Raw genomic sequence first — 21,392 nt, forward strand, 5'->3', positions numbered from 1 at the left:
GGTATTATATGGTGTGTGATTATGGAAAGGAGTGTCAAAGGGGAGGTGAAGGCTCACACTGAGGCGGGAACTGAATGCCTGAAATTTATCTTGGGGAATGCAGGAATTGCTGGGGAAAGTTATGCAATATGTGTTATGCTGGAGGACAATACCAGATGATTACTATGGTTCCTTCTGGCCTTAAAAAATATTAACTTCTACTAAGCTTAACTGAAAGTTACAGATCTCAGAATATGGACTATTGAAAAAATGACAGATGAAGAAACAGATGTATGTGATGTGGATGATTTAATCTGAATTTTGTCTGGGTTCTTCTGCATGGATTTACAGCCTGTTACCTATGAACAGAGGTAACTGAGGAATAATGCTCAGATGTAGTGGTGATGAGTGTGTATTAGGACACAATTAAAAAAAAATCAGGATTAACCTTTTCTTCATTCAGTGTACATGATCTTTTAAGCACAGCTAGATGTGTGGCAAGATTGGAGACAGCATTTTTGTGATAAATAATTGAGTTTTATTTCAACAACAGGGGATCACAGAGAAATTTCCAACTGATTTCTGAGAGTTTGCTGATGACTGTATCTGTGTTGACTGCAGCCATGCAAATTAGTAATGAAGCCAGAACTATCCCCAGAAATTAAATCTACTTGCCTACCCTTATAATATAATAATGATATTGTTAGTGGGAGGAAAAACTCTCATATTTAATTTGTTCATCAAAGAGAATTACTTGAGTGGGTGAGTGGAATTTTTTTGTTACAAGGCTCCTGTTTCTATATCCAAGATTAGCATTCTATAGACATATAGGTGATTTATAACATAGGTAATGCTCTGGCTGTATCTTATGGCTAGGTATGATAAAGCCTTTTATATGCTCAAATTTATTTGAGGAAGCTGGAAGAAAGGCTAAGGAACTCTCTTTCTAAGCAGGATCCATGTGTTATATAAATTTGAAAAACTGCAGTTAGGATAGTAAATACATCTATGTTCCAGTGACTTCATAAACCATGACTACCTTGCTTTTGTGGTTTATAGTAATGAAAGAACCTCTCCATATACCTATCATCCATATATTTTTATGGTTATTTTCTCATGCTGTGATTCCTTTCAGGTGTTACTGAAAAAAAAAATTGTAGGTTTAGATTTTATTTTTTAAACCTAGAGTTTACTGTTCATAATTTTTCTTAACCTCAATTTTTCCATTCTAGAGGGGGGGAAAATGCTACCTTGATGAATGGAAATGAATTTTCTGGAGGTTTCATCAAAAAACAAATTTAGAAATTTGGATGGCCTAACAATATTCAACAATATGCCAGAACAGTTTTAAAATAACTCAGAATTTGATGTACCTAAAATATTTAAGCTAGCTGTATTGCAATTTTTAAGTGCTTTTTAACAATGTAGAATATAAAAATCAGATTTATTTCTTGGCTTATTTGGGGTTGGGCAAATAAGTCCTTAAATTAGATTTTAACTACATAAATTCACTTATCCTTGATATCTAGCTTTCTTTTGTTAGTAGTATTTTTCAATAACAGTTTTGTACTTAAATGTTTTGCCACAAGAATAACACAAATAAAAGGAGGTAATTTGTACTTACAAGAGTAAATAGGCTATATCCCTTAAGAAATGGAAAACCCATAAATCTTGGCATTGTCTAGAATTGTGGGCTTTACAAAAACCCCATGATGTCTATTAGAATCCTCTTGCTGACATCAAGAAATATGGTGAAAGGACGGTGTGTCCCAAAGCTGGGTGAGAGGCCATGATCTTGCCAGTACCCTGTCTCTGGTAAGCACAGTTTTATGGCGTTGACAGGAGTTACGTTTGCCATGTGATCAGCCCCTTGAAAGCACTCTACAGCCATGTCCTGACAGAAGTGCATGATGCAGAGTGTTTTAAAAGTCCCTGATTGCACAACAAATTAACCCTCATTATACGAGGATTCAGCTGAAGGTGCTTCAAAGCAGAGCACCTTTACTTCTGTTTGATTGGGCTGCTGGGCTGATGCAGCCCAGACCTGTCTCCGGTGCTGTCTGTACGATGGGAGGAGGGGAGGGCTTAAATCCACTAGAGGTGGGGGGCTGTAGTGCAGGCTGGGCAAGCCCCAGCCTGACCTCCCTTCCCTCTCTTCTCCACCCCTCCCTCCCCCCATAATGTAGACAGCACCAGAGTGGGGTGCAGGAGAAGGTGACACTAGGGGGGAGAAGCTGCTTGGTTGGATCGGTTCCAAAAGGAGCTCAATCACCCACCCTCCCAGCCCAGCCCAGCCCAGCAGAAAATGTCTGTTGGGTTGGGATGGTCAGCCTAACTCATGACGCTTTCTGTGAAGCATCATGAGTTAGAGTGGGGGAGCTGCACATCTTTTGGTGCTCTTAATCTGCACTGAATCCATGATGATGCATCAGCTGCTCTATCCTAGTTTCAATCTGCAACAGTTTTGCAAGCCTAGCCTTTATTGTGGAATTGTCCCAAATTCCTTATCACCCTGGGTCCCAATAACTATTGTTAAGTTTCCCCCTTGACTACCAGGGAATCGGAGGTTCTCTTATATTTTGAGAGAGCCACTTAAAATTGCCTGCATCTTCACTGGGTATCTGCATTGCAACGTTAGGAAGCTACGTTACTAATGAGGTTATTGACTGATCTGCAGTTATGGAAGAAAAGCTACAAATTCACTTTGCTGTCCGCTCTTTTTCCAAAGCTCACCTATGTCCCATGTGTGTTAGTGATACCATACTTTGACTTTCAATACAAGGAAACTAGGTGGATGGAAATTTCAAGGATGGAAATGTAGGAAAGAGAGGCCAGGGGATAAGGAAGATAAAACAGGGGAGTGATGACAGGTCAAACCCTAGAAGAAAAAATGTTTTAAAAACTGAAAAATGGACAGAAAGGCAAGAAAGGCAAATCCAAAAAATGGAGGGAGTTAAATGATGATTAATTTTGATACTTTATAGGAAGTTAGTTTTACACCAAAAATTTGATAATAATGGATTTCTCCCCCCCTAAAAATAATGCCAGCAGATTGTGAACGATTTTTTCACTTCAGGTGGTAAGGTAAACTCTTTTTCCAGGCTATAAAAAATAAAATAAATTGTTGTGCTTACATTAATATATCTGTTGATTCTGTTGAAGACAGAAGAGAACCTAGCTTGTTCTCAGTCTACTTTTCTCCCGCTACATATTTAGATTGGAGAGGAGCCACCTGCTCCTATTTTTTTCCCTTTCCTTTATTGACTGTTCATACTTGAATCTTGTTATAGGTGAAAATGACAACCTTTAATAAGGCTATTGCTCAGTGTATCGGTGTATTGCTATTAACCATTTTTCCTTGAGTATTGTGGATCTATTTTTAAAGAAATCAAAAGTGAGGATCTCTTGCAGTTTCTCTAATGAGTGTGGAATGGGTCAGTAGTGTAAGCCCAATGTCTGGAAAAACTACATTTTTATTAGATATTTCAGAAAATATTTTCTGACTTTGTGTTTTACTGGTCCAGTTCTTTTGGCAATCATTGGAATGCATTTTTGGATACAACTTCAGGCAGCCATCAGCATCAGCTAACCCTACTTGAATCTGAATAGTATGGACTTTAAAATACCAGTTCTTTTCAGTACTCTATGTTCCTGCCATTCATAGAACTGGTGCAACAATGTTTTTTCTTTGCATTAATATTAATTATATAAAAAAACCTGAAGGCTCACTCCATGAAAACTTGGGTTCGGATACATGCTTGGTTAACTTGGCCTTGCATTTTAGGTGTGTGCATGCGTGTGTGTGGACATGTGTGTTTTAGGAAAGATGTAACTTGAGTACCATGAAGCTTGTTGTATGGGAATCATTTAGACAAAATCACCTTCTGCATGCTTTTTGTCAAAACTGAAGCTCCACACACCCTTTTATTCTAAAGGGGTTTGTCCAAATTGTCCTGGGTCAAAATGTTGCATGTTTACTAGTTTGTGACATGATATGTGCCAGGTTGGTTGCCTTTCCCCAGCACAGGCAGTTGCATTTCTCTAGTGCTATACTGTTGCAAAATGCTTTACAATATTTTAGGACCGAGGAGACTATATAAATAGACTTAAATCATTGCAATTCACAAAACTGTATCGTACATACCTGTCTATTCCCCATTAATTTTAAAAAGTGCATACTTTTTTCCCCTATTGCTGTAATGTTGTAGGAACTGATGGCTGAGGGTCCTTAGTTATTCCTCTCCTTTGGGTTAACATAAATGTCATTTGGTATGCTGTGGCTGAATTCATTGCAGCACGGTATGTGTCTCTAATCAAAATGGAGAGAATAATTACATTACTGCCTTTACTGATCAGTTATAGGTAGGTAACTTTCTTTTATGGCATCCAGCCTAAATGCATATTGTTTGAAAGTTTGTGGAAGCATGTCTTAAAACTAGAAGAAGCTTGAATCTTTCATTTTTTACTTATTTCAGTAACAAAACGGCAAAGTTGCTGTCTAAAGGCCTCAGGAAATAGGCACTCCAAAAAGAGAGACAGTGCATTAGGATCTACCACAAGAGCCAGCCAGCGCTCAGGAAAAATAGTACAGGTTCTTTTGTATTTCTTTCTGAATGTTGCGTTGATGTAGGTTTCTGGAGTATCATCAGCTGATCAATAAAACATGTTACACTGTATGGTAGTAATGATTAATTCACACCTTTGGTACATAGCAAGACGTGAGGTGAAGCCAGGTGTCTATAAAGGGACTTGCAAAGTGCATTAACCAGTTGTCTGCTAATATGTATTGTATTTCTCAGAGGAACACCACAGCACTACGAAGCATAGCAGCTACATCCTGATGTGCCAATGACATCAATAGAGTGCAGCGGCACAGCAGGTGGAGTGGAGGACCAGCAGTGAAGCAGTTTGACAAGTCCAGTCACATGGTTCTAGGTCTCTCTTGGGGATTTGGAGGAAAGACTAATCTTACTGCTAAATAAAAGCTTGCTACTGAGTGCCCATATTATGAACATTCTGCAGGAACGACACATTTAAAGCTGTATTTGAACTTTCATGAGGCAGTTGGCATAACTATACTTGGTTTTACAAAAACTGTATTGTCTTTTCATTATTTTATGTCTTCACATTCCACAGTGGTAGGTATTCATATTAAAATCTACTTGATTCTAAGTTAATATGGATTGGGGAGTGGCTGGATAGCCTGCTGTACAGCAGAGAAGGACTGGGGGGTTACAGTAGACCATAAGCTGATTATGAGCCAACAGTGAGCTCTTGCAAAAAAACCTGACAGCATCCTGGGTTGTACCAACAGGTGTGTCACTTGCAAATCAAGGGAAGTGATTCTTCCACTCGATTCAGCAATGATGAGGCTTCACCTGGAGTGCTATGTCCAGTTTTGGGCCTCACACTTCAAGAATGTGGACAGTTTCGAAAAAGCTAGGGTTATTTAGGTGGAAGAAGAAAAAGCTGAGAGGGGATTTGATAACAGCCTTTTGTATTCATGTTTGGAATATTCTAGTGGCTATTACCTTGTCTATCTCTTGTTTCGAGTGCTGCAGTGTCCATCAAAATAGAATGATGGGAATTCCCAGTGCTCCCTTCCTTGTACCTCATTGCTTTTATCAGGTTAAGAGGGCTTTCTTGTGTTCATGTTGTTGTTTGTGGCTGTTGGTTTGTGGTATGTTGGGGGGGGGTCCCCCCATAACTTCTTTTTCTTAAAAAAAAAAAAATCTTAATATTTCCAAATGTATTCTACTCCACCTTGAAATGAGCCTCAAGTTGTTAGGGAAGGACACTTGTGTTTGTGGAGTACTTGTGGCCTTGGCGACCTCTTCTAGGTTCAAAGCAAAGTGGGGTTTTTTTCTTCCCTTTGGTTTGTTTGTTTAATAGCTACAGGTTCACACAAGAGCTCCTTCCTGAATTCAAACCAGTTCATGTTATCAATTATATATAAAAGGGAGGACCAAATTCTGCCCTGGGATGTATGTGTGCAACTCCAAATAATTCCACAGAGACATGTGTAGATCCATCTAAGGGCAGATTTAGAGTAGAGAGGGTGATGGAGGAATGGAAAGCAAGAGACAGAATGGGATGTTCTGTCAGGATGAAAGAGACGTTTCAGAAAGATGGCGAGAGCTAGAGGCCAGGGTTAGAATGAGGGAAAACAACATGATGAATGTACAAGAAAGCTATTAACATAATGGAATGACTTTCAAAGTACTGATTCAGTTTATTGCTATTTATTGCCAGACAGATTTTTTTTAAAAATCCATATTTGTAAGTCTTTGTGGTGTTTTTACTACTGACTGATTCAAATGTGTTTCGCATATTGGGCATACTCTTGGTTTTGAATGAAATGACATTACCAGCAATTAAAATAAATTTGAAATGGTGTGATGGTGCTAATCACCTACAAGTGCAATAAATTACATGACTGAAACATTTAAAGAATGTATAAACCAATTTTATAACTAATTATTAGACTTGAGTAAAACCCAGAAGTGGAAATTAACAGCATGGCATGAATATTTTTTGACTAGCTCTTACCATTTTTCAAACGTCTTTTCTATAGGTCTTTATGAGGAGATCCGCCAGTTTCGTCAGGCCTGCGGAGATGCTCATATGAAAACAATCTTGGGAACAGGAGAGTTGGGATCACTTACAAATGTGTACAAAGCCAGCATGGTCGCTATGATGGCAGGTAAGCATATGCATTTTGAATCACCCTCTGCTTTCCCTTGGATGCATTTTCTATGAAGTTTTAAATTGGAGGGGGTGACAAATCCACTTTCACTCATGGGAAGCTAAATACTTAGAACGGGCAGAACTCTGTTATCCAGGAACCACTATACTGGCAAGTAAAGGACATGGCTTGTTCTGTATAAACACAGTGTGATGTTTGTTACTAATGGTCCCAAAGGGGGAAATATTGTTCAAACAAGTTTAGGACAAAAAAAAAAAAATCCTGTATTTATATAACAGCAGCTATTCAGCCCATGATACTGTTCACTGCATAAGTATATTTTAGAAGACAACTTTTGCTTAGAGAAGCTTGTAATCAAGTTATCTGTTTGATCTAAAAACAAAATGTTGACAGAAAACTTTTCCTCACCATTTCAGAATTGTAAATATTTGGACCAACTCTAATATTCACTGGACGCATTTTCTTTAGCAAGTACTAAATGACTGTTCAGTATGCATTGGTACTGTGCAGTCCTGGCAGCACATGCTTATTTTTAGATGCAATGTCACTAGTGATGAGCTACAGTGACCTAGCTCATTGTTAGGGCGATATAGCATTGGCGTTGCAGTTTGTGCCTACTGATGCTACATCTCATGTAGACACACCCAATAAAACTGTAATCTGTTCATCCTCCTTATTAATTTGCCAGGTAGCATATGTGTAAAAATTATTTCACAGTATACCTTGGACTAGATTTTGCAATCTTTATTCATATCGGCTTTGATTTATATCATGAGTAGAATCGTTCTGCTTTTGAATGATTGTTAGAAGAATTTAGAAAACTAGCTATTACCGTTTATGTACAAAGCTCTTGGCATTTTCAGGAAGCAGATCCAAACAGATGCATGCTTTTTTGGGAATCTTTGTCCAAGAAATTCTGAATATTATACCCATAGAATCTATTAGATTAGCACTGCCTAACTTCTGAGCAGCTGGGGGCTGCAGGCCTCCCTGCTCTGCCATGCCACACCATGCAGCACTGTGCTGCACTGCATGGGGATCCCAGGCCCTGGGCTTTCTGGGCTGTGGGCTCCCTAGGTCCAGTGGGATATGTTGCACTGTCCTGTCTCCAAGAGCCGGGGCAGGATGTAGAAACTGGGGGAGGAAGTGGGAGCTCAGAGATGCCAGTGGCAGCAACAGGAGAGCAATGTGGGGAGCAACATCTGGACTGCAACATCTGGCTGCCTGTTAGCAATCCCTGTATTAGATGATTGTCACACACTTAAAATATGATGGAAATATCCTTAAAGATTCATTTGGACATTTCCCATTTCCATCTTGTCATCCTTTGTTACACATGGAAGGATCCAATCAGATCTCTCAAAAATCAGGTTTTTGCATCTAAGTTTCCAAATCACTTCTTCCCTAATGCTTATAATGAGGGAGTTTAGAGTTGTGTTAAATGGGGAGAAATTTGCCTATCTGATAATTAAAACCCACCTAAGTTACTCCACCTTTTGAGCATCCCATTTGCATATGTCCATCTTATGATACAATATGCAGTCAAGGACAGGGAATATTTTTGTGTGTGTTTTTGGAGAAATAATCAAAATTTATCAGCTGGGAGCAAATAATACCCTAGTAAATAGTAACAATTTTCTGCTTCTACAACAGATTTCTCTGTGACCTTGTGCAAGTCATCTCACCCCTCTGTATCAGTTTTTCACTGTCACATGAAGATGTTTACCTGAAAAGCTGTTGAGACTCAATTGAGATAGGACAGTAAAGAGCACTATGCTATTAAATATTGTTTTTATCCATACATTGATCTACATACATTGAATGGCTACAGTAGGCATAAGAAAAGTATGCAGTAGACTGACCTGTTACTCATTTCCCCCTGTTTTTGTAATACACAATCATTGAAAACTAGCAAGTTCTACTGGGTTGTTATGTACATTTTCAGATGTTTTTTCCTGGTGTCATTTTCTTTTAGTACAGCAGGTGGCTCTATTGTTAATGATTTTCTAGTGTAGCAGTTCGTTTGGTAGATAGTTATCCATGTGAATGTGGACAATAGTTTCTTTACGTTCATCTTTTGCTTTCCATTTGAGGAAATCAGTATTGATTGAACGTGTCCATCAATGCTTCTCCAGTTTTGAAACTTAAGAGCCTGATTTGTTTTTTTTTGTTTTGTTTTTTAAAAGATGTTGGAAACTCAGTGTTCTAGTTGAATTTAGCACTACTAATAGATGCTCAATACCTCTTAAAAAGTGCTCTGTTCCCAGGGGTTTAGCCCCTGCAATCAGATTTCTTGCAGCCAATGCCATAATAAAAACCCTTGCCTAAGCCAATAGTCACCTAAGATAATCTGTGAGCCTAAGTTTCTGCTTCTGGGCAAGTACATAACCACTTAATCCTTGACAGTACAGGGTAGTTAGGTGTCTGAAATATGGCCATATCACATTGGGGTTCAGAAAATGGGTAAATACCCAACCTATTTGGCTTCTGGGTCATAATTCTGCAGGTGTGTTTAAAAGGTGAAGGAGAAGGCAGTGCAAACTCTCCTCTGCCCCACTTTTTGTCCAATAGTTAGAAAAATGGTTCTCAACCATTTTAGACTCAGGGCACACCTTGGAAGATGCCAGTTCTTAGCTTTCACTCGTTTTTTGACTATAGGAAAATAATAGAACAATTCTTGTGTTGCAAAGGACTCAGAAAAACCTCAACAGTTTAGAATCGTTTTGACACTTTTTGGATTCCTATTTGAAATCAAAACCTAGGTGTATCTTGTGAATTATGTGTAGGTGTTTGCATACCTAATGGAGCAAATATTGTGTTGCGACCCCCAGCACCCTTAGAAGGATCTCATAGCAAGTTAGAATGGATTGTTATGTACATTTTCAGATTTTTTCCCCCCTTAGTGTAATTTTCTTTTAGTACCCCATGGCACCCTCATTGAAAATCACTGAGTTAGAACAGTTAGCAACCTTTTAACTGTAGACCAGAATGACAGGAAAAGTACCCATTTCTACTGCTTCTCTTTGCAGTGGCATGGGAAAGCAACCACCACCAAAGCTACCCACTGCCAAAAACCACCAAAGCCCGACATTCGTGGATCGGATCAGGTGGTTCTGTGGCTTGCCAACTCCTGAGTTAGACTGTTTTCCTGGGATGTGGCAAACACAGGTTCAGATCCACTCACTATCTGAGCAGATTTGATCGTGTAGTACACAACCATCTCTTCCATTAATTTTCTAACAAGGCTGTAGAGGATTTTGGACTGAGGCTTTATCAGTCCTTCCTGTTGAATCATCTGTTTTTGGGGGGGGGGGGGGGGGTTTGCATAAAATTCTTAAATATTAATTAAAGGAATCAGTAGAATTAGGTGTGTCCTGTCCCAAGTGATTTGCTAGCAGTTCCTGTTGATTTTGGTGAGCTTCACTCCTTGTTCATGGCACATGGCTAGTTTAATTGTAGCTCAGTTGCTGTTGGCCAGTAGAGATAAGGATTTTTTTTTAAGTTATTTGTTTTCTACAGCGTTTGTTGTCAGTCCTATTAACTATGACACAGTTACACTCATGTTGAACCTGGCTTCCAACTTGGAGAGGTTCCACAAGTAATTGTACAAAGGCAGCAGAATTTCAAAGTCCCTGGGTGTGTCTACATGTGCACAGTTACTGCACAGTACATTCACTGAGCATCATCTATGGCAACTTATGCCGAGTTGGGCGTAAATATAAGCCCACTTAGTTACTGCACAGTAAAGCATGTGTAGGCGCCTTACTGCGCAGTAATGCTCCATGTGTGCTCTAACTTGCGAGTAACTTTACTTCCAAGTTGGAGTGCACACAGCATGACTGTGAAGTAATGCCTACAGGTGTAGATGCTGGTCTAAAAGCCACTAACTACAATAAGTTACTGAATAGTAAATACACTTGTAGATATGCCTGCTGAGGCATAACTTTCAATGGTATTATTGTAGAAGTGGTTTGGGACTCCAGCCCCGAGCTGGTACTGCTGTGTTCTAATCACCTTACAAGCACCAAACTAAGACAAGCCCTATTCCAAAGAGCCTATGATTTAATCAAACCATTTGCAAAAGGCAAATTATGGATTTTTTTTCTCAATGGGGGAGTAGGAGTGGGAGTGTAGTTTGTTCTTCAGGCACTTCTGGCATTCATCTAGAACGTTTGCCTGTTTAACTTGTGACCTAAAGCTTTCTGAATGTGCTGATTCAGTGCTACCATCTTGAATCTGCAGACAGATGGTTTGAAACAAATTGTCTTTTGATCTGCGAGCTGACACGCAACTTTAGCAATCAAGCTATGCACTCCCAGCTTCATCTGGGGCTGTTGGGGACTCTTTTTGCACATGGCAGTCAGTGGCAGACTTGATCTGAAGGAGCTTCTGTGCCCCTTGTTCTCTGCACTAACTTCCTCAAATCCAGCTACACTCCATTTTTGTACTAGCACTGGTTGTTGGATAGTGGGTAGGATTTAGCTTGGAGAAGTGTCAATTGCTTCCTTCCACTTCAGTGAGGTATTAACTCTGCAGTTCCTTTGTCTCTGTTCATTCCCCAGAAATACTGTGTCCCAGATATAGAAGGCTTTAGCGTTCCTCCTCCTGTTCTACATGCACTTGAAGCACTGGTGGCTAGAAAAAAATAAAGTGTTCTAAGCTCATTGAACTTATGTCTTCTGAATATTTCTACATGATTATGGCCTGCTTTCTGGAAATGCTCCAATTCGTTATTTTCAATGAGAGCTGATGGTGCCCAGACTTTCTGAAAAGCAGGCTAGGAGTATGTTATTTTAGATGTTATGGTGCAACTTCTAGACGTCTGTAACTTACTGCTACAGTGAAAATTAATTACAGATGGAAAACCTGACAGATATTTTGCAAGTTTTAGAAGCCTGTAGGTAGTACAACAAAAAATGAAAGGGTGACGAGAAGGACTGGAAAGGGCAGTGGAAAGTTGTGAGCCTGGGCCTTCCCTGGAGATGTCACAGACTGACTTGGGTGTTTGCCCCAGGAAAGATCATAATAAGGAATGGCCATATCCAAGTTGATTTTAATTGTAGGAATGGGCAAATTCCCTACATACAATGTGTGTGTTAGGTTTTGAAAAATGGGTTTTAGCGTACTATTAAATTCTCTCTCCCTCTCTGAAAAAAGGTTGGAAGGGAGCGCTACCACTTGTATGCTTATTTGCATCCTTTTCCTGTTCTACATAAATTGATGGAAAATTGATAAGCCTGTTGTACCTGTTGTAGGAGTTAAAATTTTCCTGTTTCTCATTTAATCCATTGAAGGCTGATGTTTAAGAAACTCTTGTACCCTGTTCCCTGGGATCATGCAGAAAGACTACAAAAACATTGTAGATGAGTTTATTACAATATTGTAGGAGTTTAACCAAGTACCCATGGAAAGGTCATGAAAGTGTGAACCATCTCTATTATAAAGGTGTGTTTTGGAAGGACGAAACATGCAGGAGGAAATTAAATAATTACATATCAAAGGATAATGGGTTTAGTCAAATATTTTGAAAATGGAGAAACCAAGTAGTGTCTAAGCAAGCTAATGCTTGCATTCTCTGTGAACCGTAACAAAAAGGATCCTCAACTAAAAATCATAAAGAAAGGAAGAAACTTGCAGAAAACAGGCAGCTTCTGATGCTGGGATGCCAGACCCAAGAGAAGAAAACTTACAGAATTTGTAAATAGAGAAAACATTCTCAGACCAAGATTTTATTTTAGTCTACTCTAAACAGCTAGATAAGAATAAAAATTCTCAGTTTCTGAGGAGCTCTTCAGAAATATCTGCCTCTGCTTATTAGGAAGGAAAAAAAAGACTGACAACAAAATCAACTTGAAGCAAATGGTGTCCCTTTAGCTTCTGGGAAAATCCAGTGGCAGAGTCTAGCTTTTTTTTTCAAGTTTCAACTCTCATTGGGAACAGTGGTGGTTATATACCCTTCCCAGCAGGCCTTGCCAGAATCTAAAGGTGTGGTTGTCAGGGAAGATATTTCCCAGCAGTTTTTCTATCCTGGATCTCAGAAAGAGAATGGCTGAGCATTACACTAATCTGATTTTGGCCCTGCATATGGAGGTAAGAGGTGTGTTCCTGGAACCTGAGTTTGGACCTTAAAACCAAAGTTGGTAAACTGGGCTTCTCTATAAACCCCAGATCACTTCCTACCCCCAGTAACACCATTCCTTGTATTTCAGGGAATATTCCAAGAAGATCTGGGGTATGATTGTAGTGGCCTGAGGGAGTTCTGCCCATAACCTTAAAGTACCAAAATACCCTATTGTACAGACAACCGCTTCTGGGTTGAGAGGAGCAGTGAGGGGTCTGATAGCTTGGAAGTAGAGAAAGGACACTTGAAGAAATTTGGAAAATGGGTACAGAAATAAGGCCCCATCAGGCTTCTTTTTCCTCAGAATTTTTTCCACCATTGTTAATGCTGGTGCAGTTCCAAATGTAATGTGACTGACTGAGGGCACCAGTGCATTTTAAGCACCATGTTCATAGACCACTTGTCAGCTGGGTTAGATGTGCTTGTAAACATGCCAGCAGCTGTCTGGGCACTGAAAACATATTACCTACTATTACATGTAGATTGTCCTGGCCAAAGGAAAGGTTCTTCCAGGCAAATGTGTCATGAAAAAAGGAAGAGAGGAAGAAAAATGGGAGTGAAAAATTAGGTATACAGTTTGCAGATCCTAATAAGGTAAAAAGTAAGACTACTTGCTAATGCTAATACCTAGCACTTTACATCTTCAAAGCACTGTGCATACCATACCATAGTAAATTCACAATATCCTTGCAAGGTGGGAAAGAATTTGTACAGATGGAGAACATGACAGACACAGTAAGCCAAAAGTCTAGCTAGGATTACAATGCCAACATTACCACTAAGGTTTAAATAGCTTATTGTGCTCAAGGAGAAATGTGAACAAATAACTATGAATTGATTTGGAATACTTAATTATTATCATTTAGGCCAAGTGGAGGCATTCAGGGGGTATGAGTGAGGCTAGATTGAATTAAAAATGACCCCCTGATCAAAGGTAAGTTGGGATAGAAGGGACTAGCAGGCACAGCGAGGATTGGGGATCCATGGTGGGATGTGGAGGCAGGCAGGATCTGTGGGAGTGATCAGTGGGGTGGGGAGCAGGCAGCATCTCCAGAAGGATTGGGGCAGGGGGACAGGTGGGATCAAGGGGGAAGGCAGGATTTGCAGGTGGGATGGGGCACAGGCAAGACCTCCAGGAGTGATTGTGGGGGTTGGGTGGAGGCGGGATCCACAGAAGCAATATGGGGGCAGGTGACATCCACAGGAAGGACTGGGAGAATTGGCGGGGAGGCAGGCTCCATAGAAGGCATCAAGGGGCAGGCAGAATTCATGGGAGGGATCAGGGGGATCGGGGAGGCAGCTGGGATTTACAAGGGGATCACGGGGGGGGGCAGGTAGCATCTGCAGGAGCAATCAGAAAGATCAGGGGTGCAGACTGCATCTGCGGGAGTGATCAGGACATTAGGTAAAGTCCACAGGAAGTTGCTGGGGTCCCTGAGGATTTGGCAGGATTGGGGGGACTTGGGGGACCAGGAGCTATATTTAGCCCTCTGCTGTGAACATAATACTGTTGGGAGCTAAACCCTGATTCTCCTCTATTTGTTTCATTGCATCGGAAGCTCACAACCTGGCCCTTCATTAGAAGAGAAACAAGCCTATAATCAAGAGCAAGAATCCACATTACTGATTTATGCCACTGTTTCCCTGTTTTGCATAGCAAATCTCTTGGAATTTCTGTAGTCTACCTATGTTCTGCCCATTTTGAACTTCAGTTAACGTTAGTAGTTTGATGCAAGGAGCAAATACAGAATAAAGAAAATACAGGAGATGTGCACTCAGGAAAGAAGGATGCAGTGCAAGTCAGGGAGGAAAGTTTTTCATCAAAATTTTAGATGATAGTATAGAATAAAGATGCTTGTGGAGTAGTGCAATGAGACACTGCTGCAGAAATGGAAGGTTTACAAAGAAAAAGGGCCAGTTAAATAACAGGTGACTTCAGTTGTCTGATGCTGGCTAAAAAGCACCAGTAGAAAAATGAAGGCAGATGTATGTTTAATACAGCAGTATAGGATTGCTCTCTTAAACAGTTATAACTGCCTCTAAGCTTAGTGGTTATTCTACTGCTAATAACTGGAAATAATGCAGGCATGGTAGATCAGGTTGAAGTTGAAAAGCTCTAAAGATCCAATCACAACACCATCAGGTTTGAATTACTGATGAAGGTCTATGGAAAGGACTGTAACAAAAAAAAATATTGGACTTGAGTAAAGGAGACCTTGAAGGAATGCAAAATGAGACTTTAAAAATCTGGCTGGAATTCAATAATATATGTATGGGGAATCAAAAGTGAAGAAGTAGAAAGTAGTTAAGAAACAGTAAGGGAGACTAATGAAAATTCTTCCCGGGAAAGTCAAAAGAGCAACAGAAACCAGAGTAGTTGGGTTAAGAACTAAAGTAATCCAGGAGACAAACAGAGGAATTGACAAAACGCAAAGAACCTGCAAGGAAAAGACCAAGGGTTATAGAAATGGAGAGAATACACTTAAAGATCACTAATTTATACTTCATTAAGTTGCAAACCCAGGCAGTCATACAGCAACACATTTTTATTGTGCATTTTCAGATCAATATGTCTGCTAGTGGGGTTTTTTAAAACTCTTGGGCCAGGTCCACATGAGCAGAGCCTTTGCAGCAGCTTGTGTGTTGTACAGTGGAACACATTGACCCATTGCTCCATGTGTTGGGAGGGCGGGGACCGACTGGCTGGGGCACAGGATCCCTCAGCAGAGTCTAGCCATCCCCTGCACTGAGATGCCTTGTGTCTCGGTCAGCCAGGGAGCGGCATGTGGAGATGAGGGAGCAGGCAGCGTGCTTCAGAGCGCCTGTCCTGAGGCACCCTGCACCCTGGCCAGCTGCTCCATGCCTTGGGCTGGCTGCTCCTCTGTCTCCATGTGCCTCTGTGGGGGCTCCACTGTGGAGCCCCTGCGCTGAGGTACACTGAGCCCCAGCCAGGCACAGAGCAGCCTGTCTCAGTGTGCCTTGAAACAGAGGAGCAGGCAGCCCAGGCTACCTGCTCTCCCATCTCCATGCTCTGTGAAGCAAATTTTGCCCCAGCACTACAAATTAGCAGTGTGGCTCACTGATTAATGTGCAACTTGTGCAGTTTGTGGAGCTGTAAAGAAGTTTGCAGCACCATAAACTACACATGCCTTCATGTCTGGATCCAGCCTTGGAGGGGAGATCAAGTGTCTACTGAGGCATTCCTTACTTCTGAAATCATGACACTTGTTCATAGAAGTTGCTAATTTGAAAAGGGCCTTCTCTTTTAACAAGGTCCTACTGTAATTAGAAAGGAAAACAAAATTAACAGTAAATTGCAAAATATTTGGATTAGTATAAGGTTTTTCTTTGTGTATAATGACACATTGAACTAAATCCTCACATATACAAACTCACTAAGCTAAATCTGAATCTCGTCTAAATGGGAATAGTGCCCTTGAAGCAATGCTACTTACACCAGCTATTTTGACTTCTCTTTATCCGTTATTGAATATAGTAGTATCAACATATGGGGTACATTCCTCAAGGAACACACAAAGAGCAGATGGACAGATAAACTGGAGAGGGGTCAGGGAAAAACACAAGGAGGGGAAGAACTATCCTTACTCCTTGTCTGTCACAGGCACACCATGACCTTAGGCATATCAGTTAACCTTTCTGGGTTTCTGCTTATTCATCTGTAAAATGGAAATAATAGCCCTGCTTAATGGAGCAGGTGAGGATGCCTTTCTCTAGCTGTGTGCATGGCAGTCTACCTAAAATACACCTCTGATCACTCTCTTATGCAGTGGGTAATATAGAGCAAGTTACAGTGTATGCTTGATCAATGCAAAGGAGGAAAAGATCAATACTGGTAGAGGGTGCCTAGCAATGGTTTCACTCTTTTCCCTCAACTATGTCTGCCATGTTCCCTTTTCCTTGAGCAGTGCAGAGTGAAACCTGCATCCAGATGTGGAGTAGCAGAAGACTGACAGGTTTGTGGAATCTCCCATCTAGTGAAGTGATGGAGTCTAGTGTAGGTGTGCATTAAAGGGCCTCATCCAGAGCTCATTCAAGTCAGTGGGCTTCACACCCAGCTTTGTTTTAAACTAACCTCCAAAAAATTGGCAGCTCTTCTATTTTTGTGGTAGTGCGGTGACCCTTACACGTAGCTTATCAGTAATGTTTGAATTCAGGCACAGACCTCTGCCACTTGAGCTATTGGAGCAAAGAGCAAGTGCCTGTACTCTGTAGCTCAGCCACTGGAGCAGGATGTAAAGAGGCACTGAGTAATGGCTTACGTTGCGCAGCCTTAGGATGAGGGTTTTGGCTATTGTTGCAAAGGGCCAGCCCTCTTTTCTGATGCCACTGCTAATGCTTGGATAGCGTTTTCCATTTACTGATATTAAAGTTCTTTGAAGCACAGGTTAATTAAAAAATATCTAAATGGTATACTTTCAATTTATAACAACCGATGCATAGAGGTGAGAAAGCACCCTCTTGTGTTAATTTTCCTCATGAATGAAAACTTGTTTCCCTGTTAAATAATTTGTTAGAGTTTGTGTTAAAACTTTTGAAGTTTTAGATTGCATCAGACTCAGAAATCATTGCACAATGGATAGTTCTATTGAAAAATGCCATGAAAATACTGTGACTTCATAGTAAAAAAAACTCCCCAACCCTAACATCTGTCTATTTTCTGCGTTGAAGGTAATGGTTTGAGATAATTTTAAAACGTAGAGATATGTAAAATCAAGCAATATACGGGGAACTATTTATTTCTATGTTACTTCAAGCTGTTTTTTATTCCATTAGCAGCAGCAGTTAAATTTAACAAAACAAGCGATAAATAGATATAAATATTTAATTGACTGTATCTATCAATTATAGAAATACAAAATTGGCTTATGAAATATTAAAGTATCTTTAAGAGATTGTGAAGAGGAGGAACAAGAGCTGAACTTACACCCTTAAAAGAAACTTAATATAGTTATAGAAAGAAATTATATCTGACTTTAGGGTGGTAGATTTTTTTTTCTTTTTTTAGTTGGCAGGGGCTAGTGAGCATACTTACCTGATTTTTAGCTTCTGTCTTGGGCATACACCTAAGAGAGAAGAATATGAAATTGGACCTCTAAAGAGAAACATGTTGAATGAAAAAAAATGATTAGCAATATGTTGTCTCAAATATATTTTTAGTGGAAATGTTTGAAACTGGCTTTTGCATTTATCCTAATAAAAGCAGGTGGCCATAAATAACAGATGAAACCACAGCAATTCAAAAACATATAAAGGCCAAACAGGAGGCATACAAAGACCTAAATGAGTTGCAAAATAAAATACTGTGGAAAAAGGATCCAAAAAAGCCATAGTAAGTGAAAATAAGCCAGCGGTTAGTCAGAAATGATTTTGGATGATCAGTAAGGCCTCATCTAAAATCCCATGACATCAGTACAATGACTTCCATTTAATTGGCTTTAGCTCAGCCCCTAAAAGTGCAAAAACAATAAACGTTGAATGGCAAAGCTTGATTTGTTTTGTGCCATGTCCAGAAATATGTGCTGAATAGGTCCATTAGCTAAGGCCTTGACCCTGCAAACATTATGCATGTGATTCACTTTATACACTTGACTAGTCTCATTGAACTCAATGAGACTGTTCAGGTGTATAAGTTGAAGAATGCATATAAATGTTTACCCATAATAACCAGAGCTGCCTTCTTACATGCAGCACAAGCATAGATTTTTTAAATAGAGCTGGTCAGAAATTTTTCAGCAGAAACTGTTTCAATCAGGAAGTAACTATTGATTAAAATCCGAACGCTCTGCACGACCCTGTCAGTTTTGACACACTTCCAGTGAAAATCAGGTTTCTGTTTGCAAACCTCCTAAGACAGTGGTAACGTTTAAGCACTTTAAAAGGGGAGGGGGAGTTGCTGCTTGGGAGCTTATATCAGGTGTTGCCCAACAGCTGTTATAATGGCAAGTTCTTGTAGTAATACAGGTGAGCTAAATCTGTAGTTTAATACTGAATGAAACAATGTTAAAATTTGCAGTGCTCTTGTAATAGGGATACAGGAATAAAGACACAGTTACATCATAACAGTTTACAAAGTTATAATTCAGTACTGATAATTCTTATGTCTGCCTTTAGTATCTTGCTACGTTACCTATTTGTCACCTTGACTGTCCACAAAATAATTTGCTGGGGATTCAGGGCTTCCTGGTTCTTTAGCAGACTTGGCCCAAGAATAGGTGCAGGGAATTATTTGGCTGGAGGGCCACCTTAACAAGTTTTGGTGAGCTGTCAAGGGCCGCAAATGTAGCCACACCCCATGATGGGTGACCTGCCCCCTGGTTGCCATCTTGGAATCAGAAGTCCCACCTCTAACCCTGACCTTTGCCACTGGAAGTCCCTCCCCTTGCTGTGCAAGTACTCCTTTGGGAGGGAGGGTACTGCCATTTTGAAACCAGAAAAAAAAATCATATAATAAAAAAATCAAACATCTACTATAACTTTTTTTTTTTTTAATTGTCCTGATTTATGTATTTGCATAGTGTATCTAGAAGCAATTGCATCATAGCTCAAAATACAGTCCTAGGAGTCCCTGAAGCATGCCAATCCTAGAGCTGCGTGTAGTGTCATCACGCATGGGACCATAACTGGTCTGCATCATGTGTGGGAGCATAACTGGGACCACAGCATGGAGCCAGCCTGGATCAGCCCAGCCCCTGCAGAGTGGGGCAATCGCTAGTGATTCTCCTACCCACTCTGCCTGTTCTTATCTGAAACACTGTCAGACAGAGGGAGGGAAGGGCCATGGTCACCAAGCCAGAAGCCTCTGCTAGGCAGAAAGTTCCAGTGGTGGGCTGGGGGGTGGACCAGGGCTAGGTGGGCCTTGCTGCTGCTGCCGCTAGGTCTTGCTGGCTCCTCCTGCCACTGGCACCTCATCAGTTTTGGTAGGCAGCCACCGGCAGGTAATAATTTTCTAAATTTTAAAGAGAGAGCCTGCAGGCTGGATAGAATGGCCTGGTATGCTGCATTCAGCCCACAGACTGTATTTTTTGCATGTGCCTGCCCAAGAACAAGGCATACATATATGAAATTCAGAGTTATTGCCATTACTGAGGAGGACTGGATTATCCTATATTAAAAGTTTGATGCCCGTGTGTATTGGAGTAATTGAAATGGTATGAAACGTAATAGTGCAAACTGTGCAAAGCCATACTTAATGCATATGATTTTTGCTATCAATTGGGAGAGATTGGGAAGAGATGGAAGAGGAAAGGCACCTACGTATATTGATCATAGGATAACCAGGAGTTGCTATTGTGATTTGGTCATTTAAAGGGTTAATGTCATGCTAGGGTGTATTTGAGGGGTATTCTTTGTAGTGAAGCAAGTATTAGTACTGTTGTTTTAAGGCAGGGCTTTTCAACCTCTTTAAATAAGTGTACCCCCAGTGGCCCCCTTTTTAATAAGTGTACCCTGTGAGGGGGGAGCAGCCAGACGTGTAGCAGGGTGGGGGGAACGAGCAGCAGCAGCAGTATGGCATCTGTGAGGCCCCACTCTCACCCCACCCCAGCCATGCTCCTGTGAGGCAGCAGCACGTGGGTGGTGGTGCTCCACCCCTGCAAACTCCCTGGGAGCTTTCAAAGTACCCCCAGGGGTATGTGTACCCTCAGTTGACAACCCCTGATTTAAGGCAGAGGGGCTGGGCAAATTTGCAGCATGGGGAACTTTTTTTTTTTTTGTTGTTCCCAGAGTGCCTTTTGCAGCATCTCAAACTTATTTGGGATGCTGCAAGAGGCACGTGCGCCTCATTTGGATGCACCCTGGGAGGTAGTTTTGCCTTCTCCTGCTGCATCTTATATTGGCCATAGCTAGAGATGAAGTCACAGCTACACTGCTATGAGTAGCAAAGTTAGGTAGTGTATTTCTATATAACCTGCAAACACCCCTGTGGACTGCAGCATAGACACCCTTTGTTGCTCTTAAGATGAAAGAAGAAAGTTAGTTATCAGTGGAGACATCTTGGCTTGGGTGGACCATTGATTTAGCTCTTCAGAAACCATTAGCAAAGGTTCCACACTTGAGGTTAATGTCTAATTCCTGGAGTTATGGAAGGGGGGGAACTAAGGGAAATTGAAATTATTGAATTGAATAGAGCAACATCAACTTGGAAGGAGGTAACTAGCATGGTATTCAAGGCATTAGTGATGCATTTTCCTTTCTGCATTATTTATGGATATGACTTTGATATAGAATGTAGGTTTTCTATATATACACTTGCAAAATTCAGTGAGATAACATATATAGAGCAATGCAGTCAGGGAACTGTAGAAAGATTTAGATCACTGGGATCAGACAAAGCTTGTAGATGTCTTTCTGCAGAGTGTAAGCTGGTACAGCATTGATTTCATGTTAAATTTCCCAATGAATAATTTAAAAAGACCTGTTTATTTTTTAATATAAAGGAAAGATATAAATTGTCTGAGTGTTTCTAATGTTACTTACAGCTGCTTTTGAGCAGATGTTGGGGCTTCTTAATGGTATTTTAAACCAAAATTAGTTTAAGTGTGATGGAGGGCCTATCTCCACAGCCCG

General features: G+C 40.6%; 1 protein-coding gene across 2 annotated transcripts in view; it reads left to right on the forward strand.

The window, feature by feature from the left end:
- DERA (deoxyribose-phosphate aldolase) overlaps positions 1-21,392 on the forward strand; it is an 87,925-nt gene that overhangs the window by 42,679 nt on the left and 23,854 nt on the right. For both annotated transcript variants that reach the window (XM_006261022.4, XM_059726547.1), the window contains one exon: positions 6,554-6,682. In XM_006261022.4, the coding sequence (XP_006261084.1) occupies positions 6,554-6,682 (129 nt within the window). The remainder of the gene's footprint in view (positions 1-6,553; positions 6,683-21,392) is intronic.

This window comes from Alligator mississippiensis, chromosome 4 (assembly GCF_030867095.1).
Source record: "Alligator mississippiensis isolate rAllMis1 chromosome 4, rAllMis1, whole genome shotgun sequence".
In the NCBI taxonomy this organism is placed as follows: domain Eukaryota; kingdom Metazoa; phylum Chordata; order Crocodylia; family Alligatoridae; genus Alligator; species Alligator mississippiensis.